The 21,584-nt window shown below is 40.9% G+C and overlaps 1 protein-coding gene across 2 annotated transcripts in view; it reads right to left on the minus strand.

The window, feature by feature from the left end:
• The window catches only part of FURIN (furin, paired basic amino acid cleaving enzyme), a 391,128-nt gene that overhangs the window by 135,073 nt on the left and 234,471 nt on the right, over positions 1-21,584 (minus strand). For both annotated transcript variants that reach the window (XM_077472137.1, XM_077472136.1), the window contains exon 4: positions 13,454-13,549. In XM_077472137.1, coding sequence (XP_077328263.1) covers positions 13,454-13,549 — 96 coding nt within the window. The remainder of the gene's footprint in view (positions 1-13,453; positions 13,550-21,584) is intronic.

Raw genomic sequence — 21,584 nt, forward strand, 5'->3', positions numbered from 1 at the left:
AGTCAGTGAGCTACCAAGTTGATGGCAGGTTGCAATGGTGTCAATTTTCGCAAACTGTAGCAGCGTTAACTGACATACACTAGTTTTTGTCCATAGTATTTCAAATACAAACACCATAATGATGGCCTATCAAAGTGTTTACTGTGCCCGTAGGATTAGACTGTCGGCCTGATTGAAAAATTGATATTTCATGACCAAGGGCATCTTAAAGTGATCTTGTACCTAGCTCATGCAGGGCAAAGCAACAGATTCACTGTAATGCTAAGCTCACTGCCAGTATACACTCACCTTTCCTTTTGATCCAATCCAAAAGACCAAGGAGAACTACCCGTTTCATTATATAGTGGAGAATGCCATTCGCTCTACCTCACATGTGACAGCACTGGCAATTGACAACTAACCACTCAGGCATCATTGTTATAACATGGGTGTAGAAAAGAGCCCTCAGATTCTGACTGGGATAAGCATGGAACAATGGATTTTTCTTGTTCCTGGCAGTGAACAGAGTTGGTAAAGGAGAGAAGGAAAGGTACTTTTTAGATACTGCAGAGATCAGATTACAATAAACCTGTTACTTTCCTTACCCGGGAAATGCAAAGGATCATGCTAAGACCTGCAAAGGGGTTTTCTGATCCAGTGTACTGACATTTATCACTATAAGATGGCCAAGTTTACCCATGAAGTGGTCACCAGACAGTAAAGCCCTTGCTTTTTTTCTGGCTTTCTGCTACCCTTTTAAAGGGATAGTATACTGGATTTGGGTCATTTATCCGATCTCATTGCAGCTGCCTCCTTTGATTTCTCAGTGGAAGTTTGCTGGGGTACAGCTCAAATTTCACCGGAATTCTTGTGAAATTTGAGTCCCGTATGGCCAACTTTGGTCTTGTTTGTCAAAGGGGTCATTTTTAAAACCTCTAAGCCCTTGTACACGCGGTCGGAGAATCCATCGGAATGTGTCCTATCGGACCGTGTTGTCGGATAATCCGACTGTGTGTGGTATGCATCAGACTGATTCCGTCAGAATATCCGTCGGACCCAATTTTCCAACATGTTGGAAATATTTCCCAACCAACTGGGCCGATCGGACATACTCCGATCATGTGTAGAGAATTTTGATCGGACCAAGTGCCACGCATGCTCAGATGAATTTCCTACATCAAAGCTATTGGCTACTAGCCTGAATGTAGTCCCATCGTAACGAAAATTACGTCATCACGTTCTGAAAGATCGGATTTTTTTGCCAACTTTGTCCGACCGTGTGTATGCAACAGTTTCGGACAAGATCCGATGGGCAAAATCCGACGGATTTGGTTGTGGAAAACTCCGACCGTGTGTACAGGGGCTAACAGTGGCATGAATGGGCATTGTCACTTGCTGGCTGTAAAATGCAATTGTAGCACTGACCCCTGAAGGAGCAGCTGGTTTGATGGGCTTACCGTTACCTTCTCTCGCTCGCTCCTCGTGTCTAGGGGTTTTCCGTGGTAGATGGCCCAGAAACTTAAGCGAATCTATCATAAGTCTCTAAGGAATTTTTATTTGCTAAAACATAGTTAACAACAGTCTCTAGTGTAGGATCAGAGGGTTAGGTGTAAAGTCCAGGTAGTTTTAGTGTCAAAGTCAGTAATAAAAGAACTTTCTTCCTTTGAATAAATCTAGAGAATAGCCATTCACAGCTAGGATAGTCCCTCTCTCACAAGGCCTAGCAGCCAACAGGGTGCTTAAATCAGGAACAAGTCTCTGCCACAGACTTTATTATAGAACATAAACAAGGAAACTTGAGTACTTGTAGAACACTTGTGTGGTACCAGTAACTTGCAGCTGGTCCGGCGATACCGAACGAGATAGGATTCACTTAGGTCCTTCAGCTTTACCAGGCTCTTGTCAAGAAGCCAACCCTTGCGTGGCCTTCTTCTGAAGAGTCCTCCCCTGGATAACTACAAAGTTGCTGGGCCTCTCCACAATCTGAGATTGCACCGGACCACTTCCGAGACAAAGTTGGGTGGATCCACACCCCAGGCCATAGCCGTTCTGGGGGCTGGTCAGGAAGACCAGGACCATGGAGTCAGAACATACTTCTGGAATGGAACCCCGAACCACGTGACATCCGCACCTTAAGTACCCTCTCCCAGAAAGCACAGCAAGAGTGACCCTCCCACTGGGCTGGCTCCGAGAGAAAGTAACCTTAAAACACCCAACCAGACTGTTTCCATGCCTGCCAGAGGAGACAGTGCCTCCTACGGCCAGGCTGAACACCCTATAGTCCAGGCAGACTGATGCTGAGGTCAAAATTTGGAATAATTATACCCAAACCAAACTGCAGTTCAGGTGTAATGTTAAAATTTCAAAAACACAGGAGCCGGCGCTACACAATCAATATGAAAGATTTCATATTTACTATATTAAAAAATGTTTTATTAATATAATTTTTATTTATATATTAATTTTTTTTATTACAGAACACACTAAAGAATTATATAACACTACACACGCCATTCCCTCATTGTCCAACTGATGAAATCATCAGAGAATCATGCAATCCTCATACACACCATTACCTTTAGGTGTCTGCACAATACGCACACAATATAGCATTATACGTATATACACCTCTATAGAAACCAGCAATACAAGAGTTAGAATAGAAAAAGAAATACCAAGCAGATTCTATTTTCATACTTTACATTATAAAATTTGCAAAGAAGCTATACAATAATCGTGGAGGACAAGGAGCTCTTTGTAACCAATCTCCCAAATATTCAATTCTATTCTAGATATTGTGAAACTTTTGAAAAGCCTTAGCTTCAAAACGATAAAAAGGTAGGCTGAGTTTCCAAGGAATCAAAAACATACAAGAAAATATGCCAGTTCTCTATATTCACAAGACATATCTATATAAAATAGAAGACATTTGATAGTAATACATATGACAGTATGAGAAAAGAAGGCACTACACTGCTTTGGGCTCAAATTGAAGCCATTCCTGGAATATTGAGAGTGACAGCCAGGAAATAGGTTGTGGGAATGTCTGTCTTGTACGTGGAATTAACCAGAGTTCTTATACAAAGGATGACTAACAAAAACTTTTAGGAATGCGAATGTCTTTATAAAAATCAAACAAGTGTTTTATGCATTTGCTAAAACCTACTGAATATTGCCATTGTACATTTAAGTTCCATTTTCAAGAATGAATATATTTGGGGGTACATTCTACCACTGAAGTGGTTATCAGTAACAGCCTTCATATATCCCAAACTCATCACAGGGACAAATTGTATTTTAATCCCATTACTGCTGGAGGGAGTTATCGTGCACATTACGTTAATAGTATTTTTAATATGAATGTGTGTCCTGGTAGGAGCAAAAATAGCTGAGCAAGCAAGCCTATACAACATCCATACCCCAATTTATGAAGCGTGAACCTGAACAATGCGCTCTGAACTAAGTCTTCTTGTCCCCTTGAGCTGGGAATGTTAGACAATGGAAATTTATTAGATTTTATAACCATTCTGAGATGATTAAAAAGTTAGTAGGGCATCACTCAAGGTCAACACTATCTAGGACTTTGCAGGAAAAAAACAAGAAAATCTAGCTGCCCATATTCTGGCAGAATATCTGTCATTTCCTGACAAACCAGCTGAAATTTGCTTTGTGGTCAACCCTGTCAGCAGACTACGGCTCAACATTCTTTGACTACAAAATCAAAAAATTGCCATACAGAATCCCCAGCCATGTAAGCAAAAAAAAAATAAAAAATGCATGCAGCTTTCCAAGCCAGAACAGGCTGGAGAAGGGAAGGGGGTGTGAATGAGCTTGTGGTGATTTTTTTTCCATCCTCAACCATGCCAGTCAACATGCCCTCAACAAGAATGCCCTCTTTCCCACAACCTTGGCCTAGTGATTGTGGGGGTCTTCCGATGGGGGGGCTTTTATATACGTCTCCCAATGCAGTGACCAGCTCCCCCAACGCAGCACTTTAAACTGAATGGAGTGTAACAAGCTGGTATTTATATGGCTAAATACAAAAGGAAAGCCAACACTGGTCATGATCCTGAAACCATATACTATAGTGAAGTATGGTACTCCTTAATGGCCTACCCTTAAGCAGGCTATCCCCCCTTCAGTCTATTATGAATGCTGTGGCTAGACTAATACACCTCACTAATCGTTCCGAGACTGCTGCCCCTCTCTGCCAATCCCTTCACTGGCTTCCTCTACCCCACCATGTAAAAGTCAAAATGCTAACCATAACATACAAAGCCATCCACAACATCGCCCCCATCTACATTACCAACCTCATCTGCAGATATCGCCCAAATCGCCCCCTCCACTCCACCCAGGACTTCCTGCTTTCTAGCTCCCTTGTTACCTTCTCTCATGCTCATCTTCAAGTCTTCTCCCATCCTCTGGAACTCCCTGCCCCAGTCTGTCCGATCAGCCCCTACCCTGTCCACCTTTAGGAGATCCCTGAAAACTCATTTATTCAGGGAAGCCTATCCCACACCCACCTAACTGTCCCCGAGCCACCCCCATCAAATCATTCTCTGCAGCTATTACCTTTTGTACCACCACCCCCTCCCTTTAGGATGTAAGCTCTATGAGCAGGGCCCTCCTGTACCTTTTGTATTGTACTGTAATTGTGTTGTCCCTCTAAATCGTGAATAATAATAATAGAGCAATTTTCCTAAAAAGAATGCTCAACAATTGCAGGATCCTGATGTGAAGTTTGTAGAGACTTGCCCCCAAATCTTGCAGATTTAATTGCAACCAAAAGGTGCAGAGCTACAGAGATTCCCCTCACTTCCAGTTCTGCTAATAAAAGTTTCACTAGACAAGGTAAATCACCACTGACATCTTTTCATTTCTGCCTGGATCCCTGATGCAAATGTTCCCTCTTTCTGTCTGGTGAAGCCATTGTCCATGGAACACAAAGTGAAGCGAAATCTCTGATGGAGTAACGGACTCAACCCAAAACTAAAATAGAAAGTTTTGGCTGGACATGCATTAAGCACATTGCAATAACCTAATCAAAGACATTTTAACTCTAGTGTGCAACACTAACAATGTTGACAAGTCCATGGGTGTTGTAGACATGCAGAGTACTTTTGGAAGATCTGACATTTTCCTGGAGAGCCACATAGGCAAAACAGAAAGATTTGTGGTTGTGGATGGGTATCTTGCATGGATTGTTTGCATGGGTTCTGGGTATTATACTGCATATTGTATTCCAGAGGATTATTGAATGCTCAACGTGTGCCAACATCCCGAAATTTGCAATATCAAAATATATACGGTACATGGGGCCTTGTATCATATAATATACCATATGCATCCTGAAGAAGCCAATTGTTTAAAATGCGTTAAGTCAGGCCATATGAATAAAGTCACGTCAAAGCAAGATAAAAACATCTAGATATACCATATATATCTATATATAAATATGTTTTTGCAGTTCTTACTAAACTGCATGACAGCAGAAGGGATCACTCTAATTCTCTACTATCAGAAAAATGCAGAGAAACAAGGGCTGCTCTGATTGCTAGAGGACAAAATGTAAAACGTAAGCATAGTATTAGGTGACAGCTTATGCTTTCAGTTATTTGCCACTACTGCTTGTTTAGTACTCTTACCCCCTTGGGTTTGGAGTAATAGAATATAGTGGTTGAGACATTTACCCACGTACTTAATACCTTATCTCTTTTGTGACAATGTTTCTATGACCTAAGAACATTTGCAGAATGCAGTAGAACCCAGCAAAAAAAAAAAAACAGGAGCCAAACAGCCAGTGGCTGAATAAATAAAATGCCGACACCCAGAAGTGCTGGTTCATACCTTTAAACATCTAAATGAGCACTTTGGGAGTTTAAGCCCTTGTACACACGATTGGACATTCCAATGGACAATGTCAGATAGGACCATGTTGTCAGATAATCTGACTGTGTGTGGGCTCCATCGGACTGTTTCCGTTGGAGTATCCGACGGACCAAGTTTTCCAGCTGGGCTATACAATTTTCCGACAACATGATCCGATTGAACTTTGTCCGATCATGTGTAGAGAATTCCGACAAAGTGCCACGCATGCTCAGATCAAATTCCTAGACCAAAGCCATTGGCTACTAGCCTGAACGTAGTCCCGTCCTAACGAAATAACGTCATCACGTTAAGTAGGATCGGATTTTCTAACAACTTTGTCCGACTGTGTGTGTGCAACATTTTCGGACAAAATCCGACGGATTTGGTTGTCGGAATGTCCGACCGCGTGTACAAGGGCTTAGACCAGGGGCACCCTAGTATGCAAACTCAAACACTTCCTTGTGAAGTTATGAGCTGACTCACTCCATCTGCACTCTTATTATGGTGGTGATCTAACTGCAATATTTACCAAACTGAAAAGAAATAGAAGTGGAGTAAATAGTTTTTTTTTTCTGTAATGAACATACTGTGCATACACCAATCACCATAACATTATGACACCTGAAATTGGGTGGAATAAATTAGGCAGCAAGCAAACATGTTGTCCCTGAAGTTGATGTGCTGAAAGCAGAAAAAAAAAAATGGAAAAAAGTGTAAGGATTTGAGTGACTTTGACAAGGGCCAATTGTAATGACTAGATGACTGGGTCAGAGCAACGTCAAAACTGCTGGCTTTTCCCAGTGTGCAGTGGTCAGAAAGAACCTACCAAAAGTGGTCCAGGAAGGAAAACAAGTGCAAGTGGAGAACAAAGACTGTCCCAAGTAGTTCAATCCAACAAAAGAGCTACTGTAGCTTAGGTTGCTGAAAAAGGTAATGCTGGTTCTGATAGAAAGGTGTCAGAACACTGGCTAAAAGACAGAATTCAGAGAGTAGTGGTTAACGATTCTTACTCTAAATGGTCTAAGGTCATCAGTGGTGTACCCCAAGGTTCAGTGCTGGGACCCTTACTTTTTAATATCTTTATAAATGACTATGTGGCAGAGGAGGTTTAATGTTGATAAATGTAAAGTTATGCACTTGGGGCCTAAGAATATGCATGCATCATACATACTAGGATGAGTACAACTGAGGGGATCCATAGTGGAGAAGGATCTGGGGGTTTTGGTAGATCATAAGCTCAATAATAGCATGCAATGCCAAGCTGCTGTTTCCAAAGCGAGCAAAGTCCTTTCCTGTATTAAGAGAGAGGTATGGACTTCAGAGAGAGAGAGATATCATTTTGCCCCTGTACAAATCATTAGTAAGACCTCATCTGGAATATGCAGTTCAGTTTTGGGCACCAGTTCTCAAAAAGGATATCGGAGAACTGGAGAAAGTGAAGAGAAGGGCAACCAAACTGATAAGAGGCATGGAGGAACTCAGCTATGAGGAAAGATTAGAGGAACTGAATTTATTCACTCTTGATAAGAGGAGATTAAGGGGGGGGGGGGGGTATGATCAACATGTACAAATATAGAAGATGTCCATATAGTGAACTTGGTGTTCAGCTATTCACTTTACAGTCAACAAAGACAACAAGGGGGCACACTTTACGTCTAGAGGAAAAGAGATTTAATCTCCAAATACGGAAAGGTTTCTTCACAGTAAGAGCTATGAAAATGTGGAATAGACTCCCTGCAGAGGTGGTTCTGGCCAGCTCAGTGGATTGCTTTAAGAAAGGCCTGGATTATTTCCTAAATGTACAAAACTGGGTACTAACATTTCTAGGTAAAGTTGATCCGGGGAAAAGCCAATTGCCTCTCGGGGGATCAGGAAGGAATGTTTTCCCCTGCTTTACAAATTGGATCATGCTCTGCTGGGGTTTTTCGCCTTTCTCTGAATCAACTGTGGGTATAGAATTGGGTACATGGGATTGTATGATATATTTTTTATTTATTTTTTGTTTTTGAACTAGATGGACTTGTGTCTTTTTTCAACCTGACTATGTAACTATGCCACACACAGTGCATTGGCTGTGTATGGGGCTGTGTTAGCCGCAGACCGGTCAGTGTGCCCATTTGACCTGTGTCCACAGGCAAAAGCACCTACAATGGGCACAGGAGCATCAGAACTGGACCACAGAGCAATGAAAGAAGGGGGTCTGGTCTGATTAATTACACGTTCTTGTACATCATGCAGATGGTTGGGCACCACTTACATAGAAAAGAGATAGAAACCACAGCATACCTTCAGAGGTCTAGTTGTGTACATGCCTCAACATATCTGGGCTGCTTTGGTAGCAAAAGGGCGACTTATTCAATATTAGATGGATGATCATAATGTTATGACTGATCGGTATATATACACACACACACACACAACCACTTTATAGTCAAATGTATTGGAACACCTGCCGTTACATGTACATGAACTATAATGACATCCCAGTCTTAGTCCATAGGGTTCAATATTGAGTTGGCCCACCCTTTGCAGCAATGACAGCTTCAACTGGGAAGGCTGTCCACAAGGTTTAAGAGTGTCTCTATGGGAACAGTGGCTGCTGGTGCTCAAAGGGGGAAGCGGCACAAACACCCCCCCACAAAGACAAGCAGCGGAGATCACCCCCCGGGTGACAAATGGTGGCAAAGACCCACCACAGGAGCCAAATAGCGCCGATCACCCGCCAATCATGGGGGGGGGGGGGCACTCAAAACTGAACTGTGAATGCTGCCTTATCTTATGAAGTAGGGGGAAGGAAGAGCCTGGGTCAATCCGGCAAGCACATAGTGGGACATTCTCCTCCCGGCCTCACAGGAAATGTGTCCCGAGACACGATTGGCGAGGGAGTCCTAAGACTCTGACAAATACGGGCTTCCCAATTGGCTGGGAGGAGGATCAATGTGTCAATAGCGATTATTCATTTGCTATTGTCACACAACTATGTGAGCTTGGAGAGCAGTGCTCTGCACTCCAAGCCCACCCTTCTTTTTAAAGCCTATTAGAGCCCCTGGCGCTAATCACGTGCTTAAAAAAAAACAAAAGTCAAAAAAAAAAAACTTTGGATTGGAATCCATGGTCCGGTGCCCCAGAATGTAGATTAAGGGGCTGGACACATTGGATGGGGATTAGATTATGGAGCGACAGCCATTGTTCCAAAAGCGCATTTGTGAGGTCAGGCACTGATGTTAGACAAGAAGGCTTGGCTCGCAGACTCCGCTCTAATTCATCCCAAAGATGTTCTATTGGGTTGAGATCAGAACTCGGCGCAGGCCAGTCAAGTTCCTCCACCTCAAACTCGCTCATCCATACTATATTGCCAAAAGTAGGGAGACATTCCCATGCAGCCCTGTGCTTGGGCAAGTGGCCATATGTGAACCTTCCCTTGGCAGATTCAATGTGAATGATTTGATAGCATCACCTGCAGGACACTTAACAAATGGGTGTCCAAAATGTCTTGGTATGCCGATGCCTTCAAAGTTCCCTTCACTAGAACTAAGGGGCCAAGTCCCATCCCTGAAAAACAACCCCACACCATAATCCCTCCTCCACCAAATGATTTGGACCAGTGCACAAAGCAAGGTCCATAAAGACATAGATGAATGAGTTTGGGGTGGAGGAACTTGACTGGCCTGCATAGAGTCTTAACCTCAATGTGATAGAACACCTTTGGGATGATTTAGAGTGGAGACTGCGAGCCAGGCCTTCTTGTCCACATCAGTGCCTGACCGCACAAAAGTGCTTCTGGAAGAATGGTCAAACATTTCCTTAAACACACTCCTAAACCTTGTGGACAGCCTTCCCAGAAGAGCCCAAGACTGGTATGCCATTAAAGTTCATATGTGGGTAAAGTTAGGCATCCCGATACTTTTGGTAATATAGTGTGTGTGTATATGTATATATATATATATATATATATATATACACACATATACACACATATATATATATATATATATATATATATATATATATATATATATATATATATATATATATATATATATATATATATATATACACATACATACATACATACACACACACACACACACACACACACACACACATACATACATACATACATACATACACACACACACTATATATATATATATATATATATATATATATATATATATATATATATATATATATATATATACACACATATATACACACATACATACACATACACACAATATATATATATACACACATACATACACACACACACACTATATATATATATATATTATATATATATACATATACACACACACACTATATATATATATATATATATATATATACATACACACATACATACATACACACACACACACACACACACACACATATATATATCATAATCATATGTATATACACACACACTTTTTTGCTATATATTCTCTTTAAGCCAAGAACGACAGTGGATACTGTATTCCAGAGAAGAGGCCTGTGTCTCTAAACAAAATAAAATGTCTTGCCAGGATGCTTGTACTCAGATTGTCACAAGACAGGACCAGGGGGTGGCAGTGCCCATACGTAACTGCAACCCAAGTCTGCTATCATCACTAACAACTAGCAAAAAGTCATTAAAAGTACGCCCAACATCTGTTATTATAACAGATTTCCATCTCTTTATTCCAACTTGAAGCTCCAAATGGAATAAAGAAACTACTAATGTCCACCAGAGGACATTCACTGGCGGCAAGAAGTCATTTTTGTTCCCCTCTCGCATACCTCTTTGCTTGTGTCTTTGCAGTTCCTTTAACCTAATTTAACCTGACTTCTTTGCAAGCCAGATGTTTTCTGTTCTCCCAGGAACGCTTACAATGTTGGCATAGTAATCACCAAGGATAAGGCACAGAGCGCATTTTCATTTTAATGGGAAAAACTTTAAAAAATGTGCATTCAATGGCTTTGCTGTCTCCCAAGGGATAAGCATATTTTCTCATAAGCATTTTCTGGCAGAGCAAGTGCAAAGTCAGTGGTTCATAGACTTTTCACCAATCGCATGATGCCCACTAGTCATGAAATTCAACCTCTGAGCGATATTTATGTCCTTTTGTTAGACGGCATAGGTCAAGGCACTCAATTCAACCAGGGCACAGTCTCCGATAATAGTGGGAAATTATCACTCATAAAACGTAAGGGACCCATAATCCTTTATAAGTTATGTACATAATACACCCACACGCAAGCAACTGTGGGGGCAGCTATAGACAATTGATGTTCTGCCTCTTGAAACCGAAGACTGTGGCAACATTTTATAGTTTTCTCACTTAGCCTGTAGAGGTTTACATTATATATGCAAATGGATAGATGTATCTGCGACAATTCAATTCAGTGGTGTGCTTAATGGAGAAAAACACAATGTACCTTTAAACTATTGAATAAAAATGAAAATCGCTTAAAATTATCTGTCTCCATGACAAAGGAAACTCAGATTACATAATAAGTTATCCTTGCAGATACCAAGTTTTTATAAAACGTCTTCGTTATTACCAAACCTCCATAATAAAATAATGGATTATAGAACTATGTTTAAACAGTAAGTTTTAAAGTCTGCAATCACAATATTATATAAATTCTTCTTTGTTAGCAGAAGAGAGTTATCATGCAAAGTGGATGGCTCGTGACGGGGGGTTTAAACTATGGTCTCCTGGCCTTCACTCCAGCGTGGAACAGTTTGCAGTGAGACATTCCCATGCAGCCCTGTGCTTGGCCATGTGGCCATATGCGAACCTTCCCTTGGCAGATTCAATGTGAACGATTTGATACATCACCCGCTTGACACTCAACAAATGGGTGTTTGTAAGCAAAAAAGCTGGGTGGATGAGGGATAGCAAGCACATACACTATATTACCAAAAGTATTGGGACACTTGTCTATACATGCACATGAACTTAAATGGTATCCCGGTCTTACTCCGTAGGGTTCAATATTGAGCACCCTTTGCAGCTATAAGTGGTTCAACCTTTCTGGGAAGGCTGTCCACAAGGCTTAGGAGTGTGTCTATGGGAATGTTTGGCTATTCTTCCAGAAAAACATTTGTAAAGGTCAGGCACTGATGTTGGACAAGGCGGACTGGCTCGCAGTCTCCGCTCTAAGTCATCTCAAAGGTGTTCTATCATGTTGAGGTCGGGTCTCTGTGCAGGCCGGTCAAGTTACTCCATCCCAAACTTGCTCATCCAGGTCGGTATAGACCTTGCTTTGTGCACTGGTAAACAGTCAAGTTGGAACAGGAAGGGGCCATCCCCAAACTGTTCCCACAAAGTTGGGAACATGAAATTGCCCAAAATGTCTTGATATGCTGATGCCTTAAGAGTTCCCTTCACTGGAACTAAGGGGCCAAGTCCAACCCCACACCATAATCCCCCCTCCACCAAATGATTTGGACCAGTGCACAAAGCAAGGCCCATAAAAAGACATGGATGAGCGAGTTTGGGGTGGAGGAACTTGACTGGCCCACACAGAGTCCTGATTTCAACCCGATAGAACACCTTTGGGATGATTTAGACCGGAGGACTGTGAGCCAGGTCTGCTCGTTCACATCAGTGCCTGATCTCACACTTTCGCCAATATTGTGTAGGTGGACCTGGGGTAAATCCACATTGAGGCCCGCTATGGTTTTGCCATATTATACTGCTGACCATTCACCCATGGACACAGCACAAGTTGGGTAGCAGATTTCAGCCAATGATTTCAGCTGGAACCTGCTGATCGGCTTTCTCCAATCACACAGAGTTCTGTATTTACAAATACATGGAACTCTGTACAGTGAACAGCAATCTGGTGGTTTCTGAAAAGCAGGGAGAAAAACTAGCCAGATTAATAAGTAAAAGCAGCACACACACACAAACACTACACTTGTCAGGCACACAGTTAACACCTTGATTGCCCCTAGATCTTAACCCCTTCCCAGCCAGTGTCATTAGTGCAATGTCAGTGTATAGTATTATCACTGATCACTGTATTAGTGTCTCTAGCAATGTCAGTATCCCTCCCAGTCAGTGTCTGTTACGACCAGATTGATCGCTACTCTATCACAGTCTCACTACAAGTCGCTGATCCCCACAGTTACAGTAAAGCGTCTATAGCTGCATAAATTCCAGTATATACCATAGTTTGTAGACGCTATAAGTTTCCGTCAAACCAATATACACTTATTGAGATTTTTTTGTTTTGTTTTAACCAAAGACATATAGTAGATAACATTTTGGCATTTTTTATTGGATATGTTTTATAAGAGAAAATAGAAAATATAGTTTTTTTTTCCAATATTTTCAATCTTTTCTCATTTATTTAATTTAAAAATACACAGTAGGGATCAAGTACCACCATAAAGCTCTATTTGTGTGAAAAAAATAATATATAAATTTTCTCTGTGTACAGAGTTGCATGACTGTGCAATTGTCAGTTAAAGTAGCGCCGTATTGAACAGAAAAAAATGCCCTGGTCAGGAAGGGTGCAAAACCTTCCCGAGGACCAAAGAAAGCAAGACCATGTTAAATATTACAGGAAGAACAACAACAAAAGATCAAGATATCAAGCTGCATACCAGATACCACTGCGATGAAAATTTGGGATCTGTTGGATCTGTAAAAATATCTCTCTTTCGTCTCTTCTTTACCACCTGTTGTTCTGCCCAGTGTACCTATAAAAAGAAGAAGGACTGTTAAACCACAAAAAAAAGAAAATATATATAAAAAAAAAATAACTAAAAAGCTAAAAAAACAGGCATTTCAGGGAAAGCTTTTAAGTTTATATTATGTATATAGAAAATATTGCATATTCTAGAGATGGACAATATAAAGATATGTTCTAAACCCAGCAGAATAATTTAGGGTCAAGAAACATCCTTGTCCGTTGTCAATAGTTCAAGCCGCGACTATTTAGGCTCCATCATTATATTTTATAGCCATGTGTGTACCATGAATGGTGCATTCCATGTTTCAACATTATCAAATGTATTAAACTTATATTAGAACTTCAATTAAAAGGAGTAGGAAAGGGCTAGATACTCTCAACTTTGTACTGCTGTCTGTCTTGTCCTTATGATGGTGGCCATTGGGACTTATTAGGTGAGATAGGGAGTTGGGTAATGGACTGCTTTAGAAACGCATCTTTTGTTTTGTGTGGGAAAGGTTAAAATCCTTCTGATTTTTATTTATTTTACGGTTTTATTATTGGCTTTATCCCTGGTGATAAAGCTGTTGATCATATCTATAGACTACCAAAGCATGAGGAAAGATAATTAAAAGCAAATAGAGAGCAGAAAAAAAAAAAACAATTATATTTCTTCCTCCATTTCCCCTCCCGCGTATACTGCAATTTTATCTTAGGATCCACAATTTTATAAGATTTGGCAAGTAAATATTGCGCTTGCGATGCTGCCTGCCAGTCAAATACGGTGTTAAAGAGAAACCAAAAAATGCAATGGTCCTTTATTGGATTTCATCGCTCATATTCCAGCAGGGGGTCTTTCTGCTGTGCATTAGGGATATGCCTTCGTGAACTTAGGAATCACAGGATTAAAAATTTCCCTAGACAGTCCCCAATTAATACCCTCATTATTATGGTGGTGTTCCTGTGCGTTATTCTAATAGGGGGTTCAGGGGGGGTGCCTACAATTGTTAAAATAACTTCATCACAAACATTAAGACATCTGGCAAATAATAAAGCAGATGTAAAACAACCTAGATGTAGCACTAAATACTGATGTGTGAATCCAGTGTACAAACAAAAGCAAAATTAGGAAGCAATTATAAGTGTACACATGATAAAAGGCATTTGAGATAAAATGATTTATGCTAGGGAGTTCATGGTAAACACAGACTTCTAGAAAGAGATCTACTCTTGGCGCTTGGAGCATGTACCTTCTGTGGCCCCCATGTTCGATGCCCTCTCCATCCAGCGTTAACAGTTCAGAACTGTAAAATTTCAGTAACCGCTGGAGGCTGTATAGCATATTACTTGCAACAGTGAACTCTCATCGGTCAACGCTGGCCACAAGACCGCACTGACCAGTTCAAATGTCTTCTTCTGGGATGCGGTCTTGGAAGGAAGATGCCTCAAAAGTATTCTCATTGATTAATGTGGTCAAGAGGCCAGCACTAACCAATGCAAGCTCACCATTGCTTCGAATTATGCTGTTACATTAGCCTCCAGCATTGTGTAAAGAGGTTTTAAAGTGGCGGACCAGTATACTAGCTGGAAACGGCATTGGAAAATAAGGCTCGCGTTACTACATGTACCGTAGACCAGAGTGGGGAAGGTGTTGTGACTTAGTTCACCTTTTAATTTTTGGCAAAACTGAACTAATTCTTAAATTCCAGCCCCAATTTTTGATTTTTTGTTTTTCATACGATAGAAGGAATTTAAGTATCTGATATCAGCCATTTGTTTATAGTACAGTTTCCGGTTTCTTCAGTGTGTGTTTCTTGCACATAAATACATCTATTTGCACATAAGAAATCTTAACCATCAAGCCTTTGAAACACATTTGTCCCCATAAAGCCTTTATTTCAAGTATATACTGACATTAATTGATATCATTGCAGGTTATGTACCTATATAAATTCCAAAAGCAGACAGTTGAATTTTACTTTTTTTTTTTTTTTTTGTCCTTATCCATTATCTAGCAGTTTATTACCATATTGAATCAGCAGCTGAATAGGTGGTTTAAATGATTAAGTGATGGGTTTTAAATAGTTATGGAGCTACAATAATCAATCCAAAACTTGGCATTTTCTTTTACTTTCAATGTTAATGGTAAACAGGACAAATAGAGAAGGGCGAGTCTCCCTAAGGTTGGCACAGACAGCAAAAAAACAAACAAAAAAAAACTGAGACACGTTATAATTTATCTCCACTATATCCAAAACGAAAAGAAAAAAAAGTTTTGCCTTTAGTAATATTTTAAGGAAGCCAGTTCGAAGAAAATAAGTTTAATATAGAGATTTAGAAACAAATAAATAAAGCCTTAAGCTGGCCATACACCAGTAGAAACCCATGTCATCAATGTGATTATCATTTTCAACAGTGGTGACAAGGGAAATCAAATAAGAATGTAAAATGTTTCTCAAATGATCAATATTCAAACTGTAAATGTGGTTTTAGCCCAGGAAATTTCGCAAATATTGTGATATACATGTGCATTCGGAAAGCAAACGTAGCATTAAAAACCTCAGCATGACAAACTAAATTTTTCAGGGTATTCATATGAAATATTTTTGTATTTCCACAGGAAAGTTCAAAGAAATGCCACTGGTTTATGGCCAACTAGTCCATTGTAAGTATGGAGAGCAGTTCTTCAGCCTTTTCGTTTACTACTTCCACACCATGGACTAAAGCCAACCATAAACCAGTGGCATTTCTTTGCACTTTCATGTGTAAATGAAAAAATATTTCATATGAACACCCTGAAAAATTAAGTTTGCAATGCTGATTGTTTGTCAGAATTTGGAGGACAGGGCTGCATCTTAACATCTTCCACATGCCTTCACTAGTATGGAATCTGCATGTTCCTATTGGCACGAACTGGCTAAGATTTGAACCAATAATGGGCAGGCTGAATGTACCATGTTGATCCATCAACTTGGGTACAACCTATCGGATCCACTTGTGATTGTCGCAAACGGCAGCTATAGATCACGGTCTTCTCCCGGTGAAGTATTTCCGCTCGCCGGGAAAATACAATGACCCGGCAGGAGGGAATCCTGCAGCAACACTGTGTTGATGGGGGAATCAAGAGAATCAAGCTAATTTCTCTCATGCAACCCGTGGTTGCAGGAAAGAAATTTGCTCTGCGTATGGCCGGCCTTACTTACAGATTAAATTACATGCAAGCGCCCAAGCTTAGTTACGAGAGCCAGCAACCTACCATTGTTTTCAATGGGGCTGCCTCTCACATCTAATCGACAGGAACCCTCGCTGGGGTTCTCGCATGTAAATGCTGTCAGGCCCAAAGATGTGAATACCAATATGGTCCCACGTGGTACCATATTCAAAAAAGGGCAGAGATATATTCCTGGGAACTATAGGTCTGTCAGTCTAACTTTGGTATTTTGTAAACTATTTGAGGGTAAAAGGGACCATATACAAGAATTTGCTGATGAAAACAGTATAATTAGCCATAATCAGCACAGGTTTATGAAAGGTCACTCTTGCCAAACCAACCTATTAACATTCTACGAGGAAGTGAGCTGACATCTGGACAAAGGTAGGCCGGTGGATGTGGTGTATCTGGATTTTGCAAAAGCATTTGATACAGTCTCCCACAAATGCTTAATCTACAAGCTGAGATCTGTAGGCATGGACCATAAGCATACATGCCAACAGTCTCGGATTTCCAGGGACAATCCCAAAAATCTGACTGTTGTCCCAAGAAGTGTTCATCCCGGCCAGAATCACAATTTTTTTTTCTCTATCGTGGACAATAACCCCTGGGAAGTCAGGTGCTGCCTGGCTGTTTGTAGATTGGTCAGTAAAGTGAGCAAACCTAGCCACCAGAGGGCGAGGAGTCCATCTGTGTGCTGTGGAACCATACTCGCTGGTCACAGTTTGGAGCCGAATCAGTGCTGCATTCACTGTAAGAAGCAGAGCCTGAAGCCGAGATTCAAAGAGGAGATTCGCGAGCATGGCGAGTACACTGATCTGTCTGCCAATCCCCCACTCAACATTCTGCTGCTCAGTGTCCCCTGCCCAACAACCTGTACAGGTCTGATGCCAGCAGGGGGGAAAGGTTTGTTCTTTGATAAAAAAAACTGTTGGGGGGGAGGGGGCTGTAAAAAGGGTTGTGATAAATAACATACTCTGAATGTTCTAGAGTGGTTAGTGGGGTACTCCAAGGCTATGTCCTGGGACTAATTCTATTTAATTTATTTATAAAATGATATAGAGGTTGGGATAAACAGCTTGATCTCAGTGTTTGTTGACAACACAAAGATATGTAGGGCAATAACACAGCAGGATATAAAAAAAACTTTACAAGATGGTCCGAATAAATGAATGGAGTGGCTACTGCATGGAAAATTAAGTCCAACACTGAAAAATGGAAGGTAATGCACTTGGAGGGAAAAAATATAAAAGCAAGTTACTAATTAGAGGGAGAACTCCTAGGGGCTTTGAGGATGGAGAAGGATCTAGGGGCCCTAGTAGAAGACAGAGGAATAGCATGCAGTGTCAAGCTGCGGCTACCAAAGCCAGCAGAATATTAGCATGCATTAAAAAGGGAATTTACTCCAGGAAGATAAAATTATTATTCTGCCACTATAAAGCTCTGGTTCAGCCGCATCTGGAGTATTCTGTCCAGTTCTGGTCACTAATCCTCAGGAAGGATATGCTGGAGCTGGAGAGTGTACAGAGAAGGGTAACAAAATTAAATATGGGGACTGGAGAACCTAAATTATGAAGAACGACTATAAGAGCTTAATTTATTCTCCTTGGAGAAGAGACGCTCGAGAGGAGATACGATAGCGATATACAAATATCTCAACGGTGATGATCCCAGCATGAGTATGAAACCTTTCAGTCCCAGGGAGTGCAAGGACACGTGGCCACACAATGAGACTGGAAGAGAAGCGGTTTAACCTTATCCTGCATAGGGGTTTTTCACTGTCAGGACAGTAAGGATGTGGAATGCTCTTCCACAATCAGTGGCATCGGCAGGCAGGATGAATAGTTTTAAAAGACTCTTGACATGCATCTCAGTGAAAACAATATACGGGGATATGGGAAATTATTTTTATACACTCACACCTACACAGGTTGTACTGGATGGACTATTGTCTTTATTCAACCTTACTATCTATGTATCTATGAATATGGCCATAAGAAGCAAACGATCACTGAAATATTCACTTTTGTCTATTTCCCCCCTATAAACTTCAGACACTAAAGCCTCGTACACACGATCAGATTTTTGGCCAACCGAGCGGCATACTTTTGTCTGAAGGGCATGTGCCAGGATCTTGTCTTGCATACTAACAGCACACAATTGTTGGCCAACAAACACAAACGTAGTGATGTACTATGAGGAATTTCAGCTCTTAAGCGCTACCCTTTGGGCATCTTCTGCTAATGCCGCATTTGGTGAGCATTGATTCCAAGCATGCGCATTTGTACTTTGGACTTGCGTACGCACGATACGAAAATCTGACAATAGACCATTGTCCGCCGAAAATTTATTAGCCTGCCATCCAACATTTGTTGGCTGACAGTTGGACAACAATTGTCTGATGGAGCGTACAAACGGTCGGATTTTAGACCAACAGCGTCATCACACAATCCCCTGCCGAAAATCCGATCGCGTGTACAAGGCTTAAAGAAAAAAACTAGGAGAAATAGAATTCTCCATAAGAAGTCACCAAAGAACATATATGTAAATGCACATTTTTTTTTTTATTTAATATTAATTATAACAAAACCACCAATTATTCAAATTAATACAGCACAGTGTGTACAAGGCTTAAAAGTGATCAGACGCGTCATATGCGGTTTGCATTTAAGCGAACAATACATTTTAGATGTCTAATCAAACAACTGAAAGCATAGGAAAAAAAAAAGTTTGCAAGGCATTAAATATTTTGTAGTCTATAAATTGCTGTGGAATATATTGGTGATATATAATGGAATATAATTAAAACAAGAAAATCAGAGAGAGCGATAACCAAAAAAAATAAAATAATGTAATAAACCAAAGCAGACAGATAATCTCCAAGGCAATTTATCCATTCATTGCTGTCATGGTTGGGACAAGGTGGAGGAAAGAACACAATCCATATCAGGAGATAAAATGCACTGTTCTGTGCAAGGGCTGCAGATAAACTACTGCCATTTATAGAGTCATTTGAATGAAAGAAACTGCAATGAAGAAGAGAAATGGAGGCACTAACTGCACCAGCTCAACTATGCCTGTCTGCCCGCTTACTAAATCTCGGCGCGGTGAAGTCACATAACCTTGAAGAGGTTTCAGTAAATGTGACCGGTGTTGGGTGGTGGCAGGTCCGATGAACTGCAAACGTAAAAAACACTGAAAAGTGACATCGGTGGGACCCGATGCAGCAGGTTGTAGAAAAAAAAAAAAACTGCTTGGTGTAACTAAATTATCACTACATCTCGCGCTCACCTCCCTGGAACCGCTCAAAGCACAGTCGCTGAATGCTTCCAAATGATCATTTGTGTTCCGTTAAAGCAAAACCCCTGACAATCTACAATTACCATACCGCTGGAGACACAGGCAGACCGCAAAATCAAATACAAAAAAAAAAAAGAATGCAGCGTTATTGTGAACTGTAACTGTAAAGGCAGTTATAAGAGGTACTTATTCATTGCCATGGAAACAAGGAGTAAAAGTCTGTTATTCTGTGGGAAGCTCTTTACACATCCACAGTGTGGTAACTATACTGTATACATTCGGAATCTAGTCAATAACCATGAAACTAGCGACGATCAGGTTACACCAGACTTCTCTAAACCTTTTAAGCACAGAGGAACCCATGAAATAACTTTCATGGTCCCAGAGAACTCCTGCTAACAATTATTATACCTACAGCTCACAGTACACTAGTATAAATAGTAAGCTGATATATGATAATAAAAGAAAAAGAAATGGGCATACTTGTTTTGTATACTTTCCCTGGCAGTCATTGTTAAAATCCTTCCTTATAATAATCAGTGATAAGTGTCCATTATATTGGTGGTAAGTGGAGAAGGAGATGGGTTGTCATTGGGAGAAGGGCCCATTACACTGGTTGTCAATGGAAGGTATGCTCCTTACATTGTTAGTGTCAGAAACCATGAAAACATACCGAGACAGAAGTACAGTTAAGTCACACTTGTTGAATAATAAAAGTAAAAGAACAAAACGTAGTCAAAACATAGCCAAAGTTCAGTAACCGGAACGGATAGTCAGCCAAGCCAGAAGTCAGGGATCAACGTAGTGGAACAGCAAGCAGGCTCTGGAGCAAGAAGGGATGTCAGCAAAGCCAGTCTTTAAACAGGTACTCAGGAGATGTTTCTTGTGATGTTGACCAAGGCGAAAGCAGAGCACCTCTGGACTGGGCAGCTTAAGTAGGCAGGACTGACGAGCAGGATATCATCAACAGCCAAGTAACTGTGGAGTGAGGTGGGAGCTGGCAATTAGCCGACAGCTGAGAGGGCAGCTCAGAGAAGGAAGGGTTCAGCCCAGCCCTGACAGTAAGTGTGAAGAATGCTTCTTACATTGGTGATCAATGAGAGAGAATGCCCTTTACATTGGTGGTCAATGTCAAGAATGCTCCTTACATTAGTGGTCAGCAGAAAGAATGCTCCTTACATTTGGCTGTCAGTGGGAAGAATACACCTTACATTGGGGGGAAGTGGGAAGAATGCTTTTTACGAGGTTGTATCAAAATGTTTTAAGGCTAGTTTTGTAACACACCAACAGATGGCAGCACAAGGCTGCATGCACAGTCACAGGGAGCACCGACCTTCATAAGTCAGTGTGCAAAAAGAAATCGTCCTGTGGAGCTGTGCAACTGGTGCTATTCTGACCACATGCGTTACCACATCTGCCATTTCATCATGGACAGCAAGTCAGAACAAAGAGAAAAAGTTAAATTCTGTGTGAACGTGGGAAAATCTTTCACAGAGATGTTCATGATTCGGCAAGTTTACAGCGATGCTGCAATGAATCGCTCAAGGTGTTT

Source organism: Lithobates pipiens, unplaced genomic scaffold (assembly GCF_037356315.1).
Source record: "Lithobates pipiens isolate NorthernLeopardFrog02 unplaced genomic scaffold, aLitPip1_a1.2 Scaffold_8, whole genome shotgun sequence".
Taxonomy (NCBI): Eukaryota; Metazoa; Chordata; class Amphibia; order Anura; family Ranidae; genus Lithobates; species Lithobates pipiens.